The following is a 13,789-nucleotide window of genomic DNA, read 5'->3' on the forward strand; positions in this document are numbered from 1 at the left end:
TATTTTGTGGCTTGTGATGTCTGTGCTTTCGGTGGAGGGTGGAGCTGATGATGTTGGGTGACTTTTGAACTGCAAGAATCCGCCGCACAGCAAAGGGGAAGCTGAGCAAACCCCTCTGATCCATCCGTGTTGTCCTCTTCCCTAGCATCACCAACTTGAAGTACTGGGGTCGATGCGAGCCTATCACCTCCAAGACGCTGCAGCTGCTCAATGACCTCTCCATTGGATATCCTTTTCAGAAGAGCTGGTGGGTGCGCAGGACACTTAAACCTCAGGATGGGGGAAGAGTGACCCAGATGCTCGGCTGGAACAGGAGCACTCTGCGCGTGACAGATTCCTGAACCACTTCATTTTTCGGGTAGTGAGAAGAGCAGCATGCGAGTGCTTGGTCAACGTCTTATCTGGCTGTTGAATTGCAGGAGATGGCTATAATATTGTAGGGGTTTTTTTATTATTATTTTGGATCATCATTGCTTTGTAGCTTACCGTCCACAGTTAATTGTTTACAGTCACAGCCTGTCTTACGGTATTCTCCTTGTTCTTCCTGACAAGTAAATAAAAACGGTCGCTGCAGGTGTCTACAGTAGAGATATAGCAACTTGGTTGCTCTTGAAACAAGTGGAAGAGAGGCTAGAACGTATTGAATCGTATAGATGTAAGTCTCCTTCCAGTTTTGCCCTCAGAGTGCTTTGCAAGAAGTTTTCTGCTGACTCTGCTGCTTCCTTAACACCCCCTTTACATACAGCAGTGTTAGGAAGCTGGTGAAGCTGAGCGCCGTGCAGTTCATGCTGAACAATCACACGGTAAGTCCCTTCGCCTTCTGCTTTTTGTCTGCCCTTGTGCAGCTGAGTTAACCCCCTAGTTTTAACCCCTGGATTGAAGTTTACCTGTCTCACGGATGCTTCCATCGTACTAGATGAGCCTCTAGAAAATGTGACCTGTTGTTCCATCTCTCTTTGTTCAAAGCCTGCCCTTCAATTTTAATTATGTAATTATAATTATGTGGTACCTTTCATCCCCAAAGGGTTAATGTGGGGGTCTCTCTGCTCTCCACTGAAAAACAGCCATCTCCAGAGTGAAATGTGGGAGACAGCTGGTTCTGCTGCACATGCAGACAGCAGTGAGCACTGTTTGTGCAACTTAATGCTTAGAGCATTTCAGTGCCCCAACTTTCATTCTGGAAGTGCTGATTTGGAAGAAGTGCCATCACTTGCAGTGGTCAGGGTAGCAGCCTTGTTCCTTGGTCGCTGCCTGTGCAGATCTGGGATGCTGACTTGAAATCAGAAATGTTAGAATGAGCAACTAGAAGCCAGCAGCAAAATATCAGATTTCTGCCTTGCCTCTGGGAGCGTTTCGTCATCCGATGCTCCGCTGCTGCAGCCCTAGGGCTCCCAGCACCACAGCCAGAAGGTTTGCATTGACTGGTTGAATGAGGTGCTGTATTTCTTGAGCTAGGGGATGTTTTGGAGGCAGTCCCACGTCCTGTGTTTGGCCCAGAAGCTGCATTCAGGCTGCATTGTCTGGGGCTACCGTTTCCCTGGAGAATGTGGGCAGAGCAACTGGGGATCTGTCTGCAGAGGGCTGGTTTTCAGCAGCATTAACTCCTGGAAGGTCCCCATGAGTGAGGGGGGCAGATTGCTTCTCTGCTCTGGAGGCAAAACAAGACTTCCTTGTTCGTCTGATCCTGGGGAATTCCAAGATGAGAGATGATCGCGCTGGCATCTCTGCCAGCAGATAGGACCCTGCTCGGGGCCTGCAGGCGCGGTGCCTGTTGCCCTCTGGTGGCCTGTGCTCCGAGGTGGCTGGCAGATGTGGGCAGCAAGATAACCCTGCAGCTCGCTGCTGCTCATCCAGATATTGGAAGGGGCTGCCCAGGGAGGTGGTGGAGTCACCATCTCTGGAGGGGTTTAAGAAAAGACTGGACATGGCACTTAGTGCCCTGGTCTAGCTGAGATGGTGGTGTCAGGGCAATGGTTGGACTCGATGAGCCCAGAGGGCTCTTCCAACCTCAGTGATTCTGGGATTCTGTGATCCTTGCACGGGCTGAGGGTTAGGCAAGGGAATGGGGGTCCTCAGCCCTTGATACAGGAGCCCATTGGAGGTGGTGGTTCCCCTTTAACCCATCTCTTTGCTTCCATTTGCAGAGTGAGCACTTTTCCTTCCTGGGCATTAACAATCAGTCCAACCTGACTGACATGAGATGTCGGACGACGTTCTACACTGCACTTGGGCGTCTTCTCATGGTGGATTTAGGTACTGGGGTCTTTTCCTGGGAACCAAAGCAAAGTGGTGACTTTGTGGTTTGGATGTTGGGCTCTGTAGTAGGCTAGGTCCTGCTGGAAAGGATGCTGGAATGGGAGAAGCCAAATGGGATAAGAAAAAGGAGGGGAAAGAAGCTCAAGAGCGGGTCTGATGCTGTGTTGCTGGGTACAGGTAGTCCAGAGGTGCACACCACCAAGGCTGGGGCTAAATTTTTCCTTCATAGTATTTGAGAGGTTTCCCTGAGGTGGCAGGGTTTGTTCTAAGTCTTTTCTCAAAGTTAGATGTTGGCAGTGATAGATCACCTGTCTGGAAACCTGTGCTCTCTCTGCCTCTAGCTCCGTGGGTGAGCAGTGTCTGAACATCCAGCACAGGCAGCACTGCAGGGCGCAGGGATGTGCTGTCTATTTCCTCCTGATTTCTTGTTGTTTTTTTTTCTTTCAGGGGAAGATGAGGATCAGTATGAGCAGTTCATGCTTCCCCTCACAGCTGCCTTTGGGACTGTGGCACAGATGTTCAGCACAAATACTTTCAATGAACAAGAGGCAAAAGTAAGTTGGGCAGGACCTTCCCTGCTACCAGTGCTCTCCCTACTCTTTCCCTTCAGGGCTTTGACATTTTCAGTTCAGACAGACAGGAGAAAGCAAGTAACTCCTGCAGACTGAAAGATATTCTGCCCTTTGAACGAGACAGATGCTGGAGTGATAGGTGCTTTTCTTCCAGTATAGGGGGAAGCGGCGTGTGCCTTGTACCCCTTGGGGTCTAGGTGTCGTTCATAATTAAAGTGATGAGCCTTATCTGCCAGCTTTCCTTCTGCTGGGAATGAAATACCCCGGTACTCTCACTGCACTGCCTCAAATTAAAGAGGGCTTCTGGCACTGAAGAGGAAGAACTGTCTAACCTGGGACTGGCATCCAGCACAGAAAGCCTTGTTGCTGTTGGGATGGGAGGAAGGGAAGTGGCTCTGGGCTGGTGGAGCCAGAGAGGGAGAGATCTGTATGTGTATTATATTTTAATGTATCTTTTCTTTTGCAATACAGAGAACTTTGGTTGGTTTGGTGAGAGACTTGAGGGGAATAGCCTTTGCCTTCAATGCCAAGACCAGCTTCATGATGCTGTTTGAGTGGATGTATCCTTCTGTTGCCCTAAAACTTGAGTCATCCTGTCTGTCAGAGGGGAGAAGTCTGTCTGACTGCATCCAAATGCCCTATTTTCCCTGCTGAATCCTGACTGGGGGGTTCTCCTCGCCTTTGTAGTACTCGGTGTCCTGTCTCTAAGCACTAAAATAGGTTTGACTTGGTCTGTCTGCAACCATGTCAACCTAGAAATCTGCTTAAAGCTGAACTCTTGGGGTTTTTCCCGTTGGACCTAAAGAGATTTGACCTGTAAAGCACAAAGGCCTTTAATGGGATGCTTGTGTCTGAGCAGCAACAAAAGCTTTCCTCTTGCTCGCTAAAGCCAACAGCAGTTGGCATCTTTGTCCTCTTGGTGAGAGCATAGCTGCTCAAAGAGCACGGTGTCTGGGCTCCAGATTCCTCTCTGGCTGGTGAAGGTCAGCTCTCTGTTGCAGTGACAGATCTTGCTATCTGTCTTCCCTTTAATTCAAAGCCTTTTCAGTTCTGGTTTGTCCTGGTCTAAGAACTGTTTATGCAACTCCTTCAACGGACTTAAAATCTTTTAATTATTATTTTTTTCTGTGATAAAGCAGGCCCAGCAAGCAGCATCTCTGTTTAACCTTAAGTAAGCTCCTCTGGAAGGTTTGGGTGCAGTACACAAAAATATGCCTTTTTTGATAGAAAAAGCAGCACAATTCCTTAGCTTTCACCTTGCAGCTACCCATCCTACATGCCAATCCTACAGCGGGCCATTGAACTCTGGTACCACGACCCAGCCTGCACTACACCTGTCCTCAAACTGATGGCTGAGTTGGTACATAATAGGTATGAACCTCCAGCACCTGAAAGCTGGTGGGGATTTGTGTCTGCTGCTTCGGCCTTTGTGTGGGTGTTGGTGCCCAGTTGTGGTTTTTCTATTTCTATTTATGCTATAAAGGCTGCCAAGGGGACAGGGGGGGAAACTGGTGTTGTTTCAGTAGGGAAGAAAATCAAACTGTTCAGATATCAGTTGTGTCAGTCAGACCAAGAGACACAATCGATAAACACTGAATTTCTCAGCGTCTCTTCCAAGGGCAGCACTATAAGATGGAGGCAGGCAGCTCGTGTTAATTTTTAAAACCTGGGTTTAAAATGAGCGTTGTTCTGTCTGGCGGCCAGCTGACCACTTTTGCTTTAGAGCATCAGCCCTTTTTGCCAGCAGAGAGGTACCTCTGACGCTGTTCACATAATTCAGAAGCCATCTAATCTGGCAGTGGAAGGTTGCCAAGACGTTGCTCTGGCTCACAGCCAGCTGAACACAACCCCGTAGGAAGGGACCGTTGTCACAGCCGAGTGGAAGGGACACAAGGTTCAGGCACAGTCGTTTGAGAGTCGACTCTCCGTGCTGCCAGACTGTTTGCCCCATCCCCATCTTTGCAGTAGGACAATCCTTCCTGGAATGCATCCACTCATTTATTTCAGAGGTGAACTGGACAACTCGCTGCGCTTCAATTGTGGGATCTATTCACTGTAGGGGAAAAAATGCCAAGGTCTGACCTCTTGGTCGTGTCATGAATAGGAGCTAGTCAGCCTGCCCTACAATGCTGCTTCCAAGCTGCTGGCTCTGTTTGTGTACAGTAGCCTGGTGACTATTGCCAAGACAGGATTTCCAGCCTCGACCTTGTAATATTCCTAACGTCTGTGAAATACAGGCCCTTTCTTCTGCGACAGCAGAGCTCGTCTGTCCCTGAGTGGCTGTGTCCTGTCTGGCTTTGGTCATGAACAGCAGTATTTTCTACCAGACCAGGGCATTTTGTTGAACTCTGGGGAGCAGCCCTGGGAGGAGGGTGCCCCAGCAGACAGCAGCGCGTGGAGGTGCCGGAGCGTTAGCTTTGTTTTTACTCCCAGGTCTGTTTGAGCTCTGATTTATTCCCTGTCTTTCCATTAGATCCCAGCGGCTGCAGTTTGATGTGTCCTCACCGAATGGCATCCTGCTCTTCCGAGAAACGAGTAAAATGATAACTACATATGGTGAGTATGGAGCAGGTGGGATCCGGGCAGCCTCGGCCTGCCCTTGACTCCTCTGCTTGCTTGGGGCACTTGCCAGCTCAGCGAGCGAGCCCAGGCTGGGAGGCAGTGCCAAGGCACTGGCTGAATGCGTGCTTAGATACAGAGAGATGCTCCTGCTTGAAGGGCTGGTGGGCAGGTAGAAGGGGCAGGGTGTTTGCCACGCAGATGAGGAAGAAAATGACAGCAAGGAGCAGGAGCCCAGCTGAGCCCCTTGTGAGTGTGCAAGGTGACATGGGTGAAGCACGTGGAGAGCGATCCTGTCCTCATGCTGCCCTGTTTCCACAGCAAAATTCCACGCTGTCTTCTCCCGTGTTTCCTAGTAGAGTCACACCTTTAACTTGTAACAGGTTCCTTAACCTTTGGCTGGGGAATAAGTCTTTGGGGCTTGTGGCTGACTTCTCGGTCACTGCTTGTGGCTGTACTTTTTGTTTTTCCTGCACCCTGGGGGAGAAAGGGGTTGGATGTGGTTGCTGAAATACTGAGTCCACTTCTGTGCTCGTGCAGGAAATCGTATCCTAACGCTTGGGGAGGTCCCGAAGGATCAAGTCTACGCCTTGAAGCTCAAGGGGATTTCCATCTGCTTCTCTATGCTGAAGGCTGCGCTGAGCGGGAGCTACGTCAACTTCGGGGTCTTCCGTCTCTACGGGGATGATGCACTGGACAATGCCTTGCAAACTTTTATCAAGCTTCTGCTTTCCATCCCTCACAGTGACCTCCTGGTAAGCCAACACCTGTGGTTAGCAGTGTAGACACATGGCTGGGGAAGGCAGGGTTGGAGGATTGTACAGTGAAGGAGTACTTTAATCACAGAGACGAGTGAGCTCGTGCCACTCTGAAACCCCTGCTGGCCTGTGCCTAGAGCTGGAAATTAAGGCTCCTGCATGAAGGCTGTGACCCCCCACCCCAGGGCCCCTCCAGCGGGGTACCCTCCAGGTCTCAGCAGAGCAATTACCAAAATAATTGCTCCTCTACCTGAAAAACACTTCCTGCAAGTGAAGGATTGTTCTTCCCTGTATTGCCTGTGGGCAGAGATGCCTCAGCAGTTACGGTGCAGCCTGCTTGCTGAAGACATCCACCTACAGAGCTGTGCTTCTATCCAAGCCTTGGATACAGAAATCCATCCTGCAGCAGAGCTTTCAGATCCTATCAGCACAGTCCTACGTGGCAAAGTATTGAGGAGAGAGGGCAGCATGTATTCCTCCCAAGTCTTATCTTAGTACCGTAGCAGGATCTGAAAGAAGTTGTTGGCATCACTGTGACTGCGTTGAGCATGTTCTTGATTTAATATACCCGTGGGCAGATCGTTGCTCTTGAGACATACAGCTCCAGTGCAGCTCCTGAGATGGGGCCACTTTGCAGGACTCCCAGCAGAGTCCCCCCCAAGCCTGGAGGCTGCTGAGGGGTCTGTGGCACCGATTCAGCGCAGGCTGCTGAGCCCAGCGCTGCGCATGTTGATGTTTGTGATCTGGCACCTTGCGTGGACACCTGGAGAGCCAGCCCTATCTCCTCATCTCCAGCACTGGCACCAGCTAACACTCCCCTTTTAGAACAGAGCGAAGCAGTGGGGAAAGATGTTCTGATATCACGGTGTTGGGAACCTGCTGGGCCGTTGTTGCTGGAGCCTGTTTGGAAGGCGCTTGGTGGGGGAGAAGAGGGGGGAAGATGTTGGCCCATAAGTTATACTATGAGAGAGGTTGGTTCTCTTTCCAGGAGATTCAGTAAGCAGCTTTCAGGTGATTAATGAACGGGTTGGGCCTAGCAGAAAGCCTTAACTGATGCTTACAGGCCTTAAAAGTCTTTCTCTCTCCCTTTCTCTGCAGGATTATCCCAAGCTCAGCCAGTCATACTATTCCTTGCTGGAAGTTCTTACCCAGGACCACATGAACTTTATAGCCAGTCTGGAGCCTCATGTAATCATGTATATTCTCTCTTCCATTTCAGAAGGCCTCACTGCACTAGGTAACTACCTCTGTTGTACTCTTAGGGCTTTGATTTGGAAGTGGGGAAAGATTTTGGTTGCTTTGCATGTGTGGTACTTCAGGCTAACAGGTAAGAACTGGTGGAGTTTCACCTGTGTTAAAGCTGGACCATTAGAGATGGTGAATATGTCAGTGAGGAGGTTGCTGAGCCATTTAGGGTTGGGTGGTTCTTGCTTGCAAAGTCCCTAAAAGAACCCAGATAAGTGGTGGTGTTTCCCTGGGAGCCTGCCCAGGTGCATCTGAGCAAGGGAAGTGCTGGCAGCACCCCAATGTCTCCCCCTTTCCTGTTCTTGCAGACACCATGGTTTGCACAGGCTGCTGCTCCTGTTTGGACCACATTGTCACCTATCTCTTCAAGCAGCTGTCTCGCAGCACCAAGAAGAGGACCACACCTCTGACCCAGGAGAGCGACCGGTTCCTGCACATCATGCAGCAGCACCCGGAGATGATTCAGCAGGTAAAGATCAAAGGCGTGGGGCCTTGTTGTGGCACGGCACAGTAAACTCTCCGATGAGCCCTGGATTCTCTTGGCATGATGTAACACGGAGGCTGCACGCTCCCTGCTCTAGAGCCCCAGGCTTCTCCGGAGGAAAAAAGGATTTTTGCTAGTGTTGCATCTCTCCTACACATTCATCATATGGCAGGTCTGATTCAAAGCCAATGCTTCAGGGCCATGGTTCTCCCTGGGCAAGGAACACCGTTTTTGCATCTCAGATATGAAAAGAAGTAGCCAAAAATGAGCTTTTGTCTCTTTTTTTTTAAAGAGAAATATGGGTGATGCTGGCAGCTCATACAGATGAAGCCAGAGAGCTTCAACCAGAGAGCATGCACTCTTCTGCTGCTTTAAAAAAGATCAGGGTGTGTTTAAATCCCTGGAACAATTCAGCGTACATGTGTGCTCCCAGCAGAGCAGGCACCGTGGGGTCCATGTGCTTACCAAGGCTCTGCTGAGACCCCAGCACACGGGAACAATCTCTGGGCTGTGGTGCTCGTGGTGGGACCACGTGAAGGCCGGGTTTGCTGCCTTTTGGAGCACGTGCTGCCTTGGCAGCGTTCGTGCCTGCCTTCAGAACAGCCTCTGAGGAGGGAATTTGATAATCTGAGTCTTTTACATGCTGGTGGCACATCTGCCATCTGTCTCCTGCCTCCAGCTGCAGCACCTCTGGCAGACACAGAGCTGGATTTGTCTTCTCTCCGGGTCAGGAGAGTGTGCAGTGGCAGGGGATCAATAGTGAGCTGAGACATTTTCCTTGCTTAGATCAGGCTTAGCTCAGCACATACCTACGTGTACGGTGTAGTTTAGGTACCTCTGTGTCACCTGATGACAGATGGTTCTGCTCACAGGGGTTTGGTGCTCCGCAGGGCCCTGTGGTGGGATCTGGATCTCCATACCTTAGAGCAGAACACTTTCAGATGCCTCTCGCCTGGCTGTGCTGCTTTGAACAGTGCTGCCTCACTCGCTGGTGCTTGTCAAAGTGTCAGCACGACTCCCACGTGGAAGCAGGGAGCGTTGTTCCACCCTTGCTGGTAGATCAAATGCAAAGCAGGCTTTTTTGGGGCTAGAAGCTGTGTTTTCTGAGGATAAAAAGAGAAACTGCATCCTCCAAACCAGTTAGGTACTGGCTTTAGCCTGAGGAGAATGTGGAAGGGAACACAGACAACACCTCATGTGGACTAGAGGTCCCTTGTTTAAGTGAAGATGAGACAATCTTTCCCCTGGCTGCCTTGGGGCAGGATGGAGTGTGTGGGGAATAAATATCCTAACAGCTTTCAGCACCTCCTCCCTGTGCCTTCAGTCAAGTTCTCCACCAGTCAATGGGGGCTCCAGGTCCTCCTCTTGTCCCGTGAACCTGAGAGCTCTGTACCATTGAGGCACCAACACTGGAGGCATCCAAAGTGCCTCGTTGCTCCTGAGCCCACAGGGTGCCATGGCGAGGAGAGAGCTGGGGTGGAAGGGCTGGTTTTAAACCTCACTTTCCCTCTTCCAGATGCTGTCAACAGTGCTGAATATCATCATCTTTGAGGACTGCAGGAACCAGTGGTCGATGTCTCGGCCTCTGCTTGGCTTGATACTGCTCAATGAAAAGGTAAACGTCCCCCCCTCCCGTCGCAGCTTTTCCTCCCTCTTCCCGAGAGCCCATTAAGTGTGCTCTGTCCCAAAGCCTTGGAAAATTAACCCAGCCTTCTCGTGTGTCTCCTAGTATTTCTCTGACTTGAGGAACAGTATAGTGAACAGCCAGCCCCCGGAGAAACAGCAGGCCATGCACCTCTGCTTTGAGAACCTCATGGAAGGCATCGAGCGCAACCTCCTAACCAAGAACAGGGACAGGTCAGTGTGGGGCTGAGCCCCCTCGGTGGGGCTGAGCCCACAGCTTAATCCGTGCTCACAGAATCCCAGACTGGTCGGGGTTGGAAGGGACCTCTGGAGATCATCTAGTCCAACCCCCTGCCAAAGCAAGTTCACAGAATCCCAAATCAATGAGGTTGGAAGAGCCCTCTGGGCTCATCGAGTCCAACCATTGCCCTGACACCACCATGTCAACTAGACCATGGCACTAAGTGCCATGTCCAGTCTTTTCTTAAACACCTCCAGAGATGGTGACTCCACCACCTCCCTGGGCAGCCCCTTCCAATGGCTAATGACCCTTGCTGAGAAGAAATGCTTCCTAATGTCCAACCTGACCCTCCCCTGGTGAAGCTTGAGGCTGTGTCCTCTTGTCCTGTTGCTGGTTGCCTGGGAGAAGAGGCCGACTCCCACTGTGCTACAACCTCCCTTCAGGTAGTTGTAGACTGCACTAAGGTCACCTCTGAGCCTCCTCTTCTCCAGGCTAAACACCCCCAGCTCCCTCAGCCATTCCTCGGAGGTCAGACCCTCCAGACCCTTCCCCAACTTGGTCGCCCTCCTCTGGACTCGCTCCAGCACCTCAACATCTTTCTTGAAGCGTGGGGCCCAGAACTGGTCACAGAATCCCAGACTGGTTGGGGTTGGAAGGGACCTCTGGAGGTCATCTAGTCAAAGCAGGTTCCTCGCGGAGGGCAGAACGCTGGAGGAAGGGGCGACCGCCCTCTCTGACGCCCTGCTCTGCCTCTCCCTTAGGTTTACCCAAAACCTGTCGGCGTTCAGGCGGGAGGTGAACGACTCCATGAAGAACTCCACCTACGGCGTGAACAGCAACGACATGATGAGCTGACGTCTCCCAACTCCACCTGTACAGAGCAGCATCTCTTGGGCCTGGCCCAGAGGGGTTACCGTTTCCGATGGAAAGAAAAGAGGGCGTTTCTAATCCCTGCTCTTCCCCAGGGCTGGATTGCGGCGCTCGCTTTGGGCCGTACTCCACGTCCCGAGGGAGGAGGGAACAGGAGGGGTTGTTGAGCTCACCGGGGCAGGGTGCTTCTGTTTCCGTGGGAGGGGGTGGAAAGGGCATAAGTCAGGTGCAAGAACCCAGCGTCTCCCTACCCGAATGTCTGCGTGGAACGCCAGCGCTCTGCTGCAGCCTGCCTTGTATAAACATGTACATTTTTTCATAACATTTTGAACAAGGTTTATATTGACTCAGTTTAAAAAAAAAAAAAAAAAAAAAGGTAAAAAAAAAAAAAAAGTGTGATTGAAATTTTTACAGAGTCTCCTGGTGCACCGGTGCTGGCGTGAGGGTTGTGTATGCGAGTGAGGAAAGCGTGTCCCGCAGGCCTGAAGCTTTACTGGGCGAGGGGTGGGTGTGTGAAAGCGCAGAGATCTATTTAGTGACAAGTGTAGAGAGAAGCAACAAAAAAAAAAATTAAAAAGAGAAAAAACAACAAAAAAAAAAGGCATTGTAAAATTCCAAATGTATATTTTTTCTTATTAAGCCCCTTGAAATCACAACTCCCCGTTACGTCTTGCCCTTGTTATTAGGAACTCTAAGCCATGACCTTCCGTTCGTGCTTGCTCGTGGGTGTCCCTCCTGTCCCCCCTGTAGCAGTAGCCGCTGTCCCCTCGTCAACCCGCTTCTCGCAGGGCCCTCGCCCCCCTCCCTCCGCACCCATCCCGTGCCCAGCGCCGCTCTCCTCACTCTGCCTTCTTTTTTTTCCCTGTTTTTCTTTTTTTTTCCTGTTTTATTTTCTCCCCCTCCTCTCAGTCGAGCAGGGAGCACGCGGGATGCTGCGGGCGAGCTCACAGCAGCGAGCACGGCCAACCCACCGGAGGGTTCTTAATAACAAGGTTTTGCCTAGCATGAAGTATTTAACACCCCCTTTAAAATGATTCCGTTTTTTTCCAAGTCACCATAATGTACGTTTTTGGATAGAAAACTGACTTGCAGAGGGAAGTGACGGGGGAGGGAACCTGTTTGCCTTGTACTTTTTCCACTATTGTTGCTGCTAGTCGTGTGCATCCTCTTGCTCAGCTCTACCCACGGACACTCGCTCCTTAGGGCTCCAGTTTCTCTTCCCAGACACCACCTACTCTTAATTTTATTATTTTATTTTCTCCTTTTTTTTTTTTTGTTGTTTTTTTTTTGTTTGTTTCCTTTCCTCTGGCGATTGTGTGTTGGGTCCTTTATTCGCGTGAGCAGATTGCTGGTTGACTTGTAAGGGTGTTTGCTGCATACAGTGTAAGCATTGTGACTGCAAAATAAAACTTCAATGGTTTCTACTGAGCCGTGTCTGCCTGCCCATCGCCTGCGCCCCCGGGGCTGAGCTTTCCACGTGAAATGGGTTAAAAAAAAGCAGATTTGAGCTGCGTGGGTAGATTGTACTCGGGCACAGGGGTCTCGAGCGCGTGTCTAGCCCAAACCGAGGTGGGTTTTGCTCTGTGGGGCACAACAGGATTATTATTATTTTTTTAAAACATTTATTTACAGGCTGAAGGTGGAGGAGTAGGGAAGGCAGCTCTAGCCCTGCTCTCCCGCTGCCTGGGCGGGGGGCTTGCTGCCCCTTGTCCCCTCCTCACCCCGACGCCGTTTCCTCTGTGGCCGCAGCCCCGGCGCTGCTGTAGACGCCGCTGTTGCAGCCCTCCCTGTTCCGGGCGATTTCGATGGCAAAAAACTGTATTCTGGTGGCTAAAAATGAGGAGAGAGAGGAAAAACTTAGAGCCAGATGTGTGGGTTCAGCTTTCCCCCTTTCGCCTTCCCCAGCGGGTGCAGGCCCCAGCCGTGCCGTGCCGTGCCAGCCCTGGCTCACCGAAGATGGAGTTCTCCTCGGTGTAGCCCTCGCGGCAGTCCAGGCGGAGCAGGGTGCCGTAGTTGAAATCCTCCACCACCCCCTCGAAGCGCAGGCAGAACGGGCGCCATTTCTGGGGGGGAGAGAGAAGCAACGACGTCCCCACAGCCCGAAGGGGGGTAAATCCGTGTGTCCCCCCCCTGCTCCCCACCCACCTCCTTGGCAGGCTCCGATTTGAGCTCTTCGGGGTCGAGCACGTCGATTTTAAGATCCCGGAAGGTTTTCCTGAACTCCCTGTAGATCTGGTCGTCGACTTTGGTGAGGTTCAGAAACTTGGGGTCCACGGAGGAGATGAGCTGTGCAGGAAGGCTGAAGGATTAACCGTGACCCCCCCCAGCCCCCCCACACCACCTTGATCCCCCCGAGGACTTACGTTGAAGTAGACCTGGGCGTGCTGGTGGGCCCTCATGGCCCAGGCCAGCTCCACGCGGGGCTGCGGGGACAGGAGCGGGGTCAGGCAGGGCTCTGCACCCCGGGGGGGTCATCACCCCCCCTCGGGGGGGGGCGTGGGGCAAGGGGAGCAGAGGGGAAAGTAGGGACAGGTTGTGGGTGATGGTGGAGGGGTCTGTGGCCAGAGAGACCCCCTGGCACAGCCGCGGTGGGGGGTCACAGGTGATGCTATGGACCTGCAAACCCCAAAGCAGCCCATCGTGTGGGACCCCCCCCTCGGTGCTGGGACCCCTCTCCGGGGGATGACCCCCCCCCTCGATGCTGGGACCCCCCCAGGACTGGGACCCCTCTCCTGGGGCTGAGACACCCACACACACCCAGGCACCCCCCTGGGCTGGGACCACCCCCCCCCCCCAGGACTGGGACATCCCCTCCCCTGGGGCTGGGACCCCCCGGGGCTGGGACACCCCCCCCCCAGGGCTGGGAGTCGCAAATCTGGGACCCCCCCAGGGCTGGGACCCCCCCCCCCGAGGCAGGGTGTCCCCCCCCCCCCCCCGCCCCGTACTCACGTCGTTGCCGAAGGCCTCGGCCGGCAGCGACAGGGCGTGAGCGGCCGCGGCGGCCTCGCCGGGTCCCTGCGCGGGGAGAAGCTGCTGAGGGACCGGCGGGGCCACCCCGGCCCCGCGCCCCCCCCCCCCTTCCCGCCCCGGCCCTCCCGGGACCCCCCCGGCCCCCACCAGCCCGGCCGCCGCCATCGCCAGCGCTGCCGGAAGAGGCGCCGCGGCCCCGCCCACGGGGGGG

The 13,789-nt window shown here is 52.8% G+C and overlaps 2 protein-coding genes across 3 annotated transcripts in view; one reads left to right on the forward strand and one right to left on the reverse strand.

Moving 5' to 3' along the window:
• XPO7 (exportin 7) overlaps positions 1–12,036 on the forward strand; it is a 30,899-nt gene extending 18,863 nt beyond the window's left edge. For both annotated transcript variants that reach the window (XM_068421274.1, XM_068421275.1), the window contains exons 16-28: positions 146–226; positions 740–803; positions 2,145–2,253; positions 2,704–2,810; positions 3,300–3,388; positions 4,092–4,199; positions 5,302–5,384; positions 5,928–6,142; positions 7,244–7,382; positions 7,699–7,859; positions 9,391–9,489; positions 9,604–9,731; positions 10,500–12,036. In XM_068421274.1, the coding sequence (XP_068277375.1) occupies positions 146–226; positions 740–803; positions 2,145–2,253; positions 2,704–2,810; positions 3,300–3,388; positions 4,092–4,199; positions 5,302–5,384; positions 5,928–6,142; positions 7,244–7,382; positions 7,699–7,859; positions 9,391–9,489; positions 9,604–9,731; positions 10,500–10,593 (1,477 nt within the window). In that variant the 3' untranslated portion in view covers positions 10,594–12,036. The remainder of the gene's footprint in view (positions 1–145; positions 227–739; positions 804–2,144; positions 2,254–2,703; positions 2,811–3,299; positions 3,389–4,091; positions 4,200–5,301; positions 5,385–5,927; positions 6,143–7,243; positions 7,383–7,698; positions 7,860–9,390; positions 9,490–9,603; positions 9,732–10,499) is intronic.
• Positions 12,037–12,207: 171 nt separating this feature from the next.
• PBDC1 (polysaccharide biosynthesis domain containing 1) lies at positions 12,208–13,770 on the reverse strand. The gene is made up of 6 exons (XM_068421276.1): positions 13,726–13,770; positions 13,558–13,623; positions 12,972–13,031; positions 12,754–12,894; positions 12,560–12,671; positions 12,208–12,438 (listed from the first exon to the last, which is right to left on the reverse strand). The coding sequence occupies exons 1-6, from the start codon at positions 13,741–13,743 to the stop codon at positions 12,326–12,328; spliced, it is 510 nt and encodes a 169-aa protein (XP_068277377.1). The 5' UTR covers positions 13,744–13,770; the 3' UTR covers positions 12,208–12,325.
• Positions 13,771–13,789: the final 19 nt, after the last annotated feature.

The sequence above is a fragment of the Nyctibius grandis genome, chromosome 33 (assembly GCF_013368605.1).
Source record: "Nyctibius grandis isolate bNycGra1 chromosome 33, bNycGra1.pri, whole genome shotgun sequence".
Classification (NCBI taxonomy): Eukaryota; Metazoa; Chordata; class Aves; order Nyctibiiformes; family Nyctibiidae; genus Nyctibius; species Nyctibius grandis.

What these genes read in the sequence shown, in the direction of transcription:
- PBDC1 (XM_068421276.1), bottom strand. An exon ending in CCGAGGCCTTCGGCAACGAC is followed by an intron (nt 13,032 to 13,557) that starts GTGAGTACGGGG and finishes CTGTCCCCGCAG; the next exon opens with CCCCGCGTGGAGCTGGCCTG. An exon ending in CGAGGAGAACTCCATCTTCG is followed by an intron (nt 12,439 to 12,559) that starts GTGAGCCAGGGC and finishes CCTCATTTTTAG; the next exon opens with CCACCAGAATACAGTTTTTT.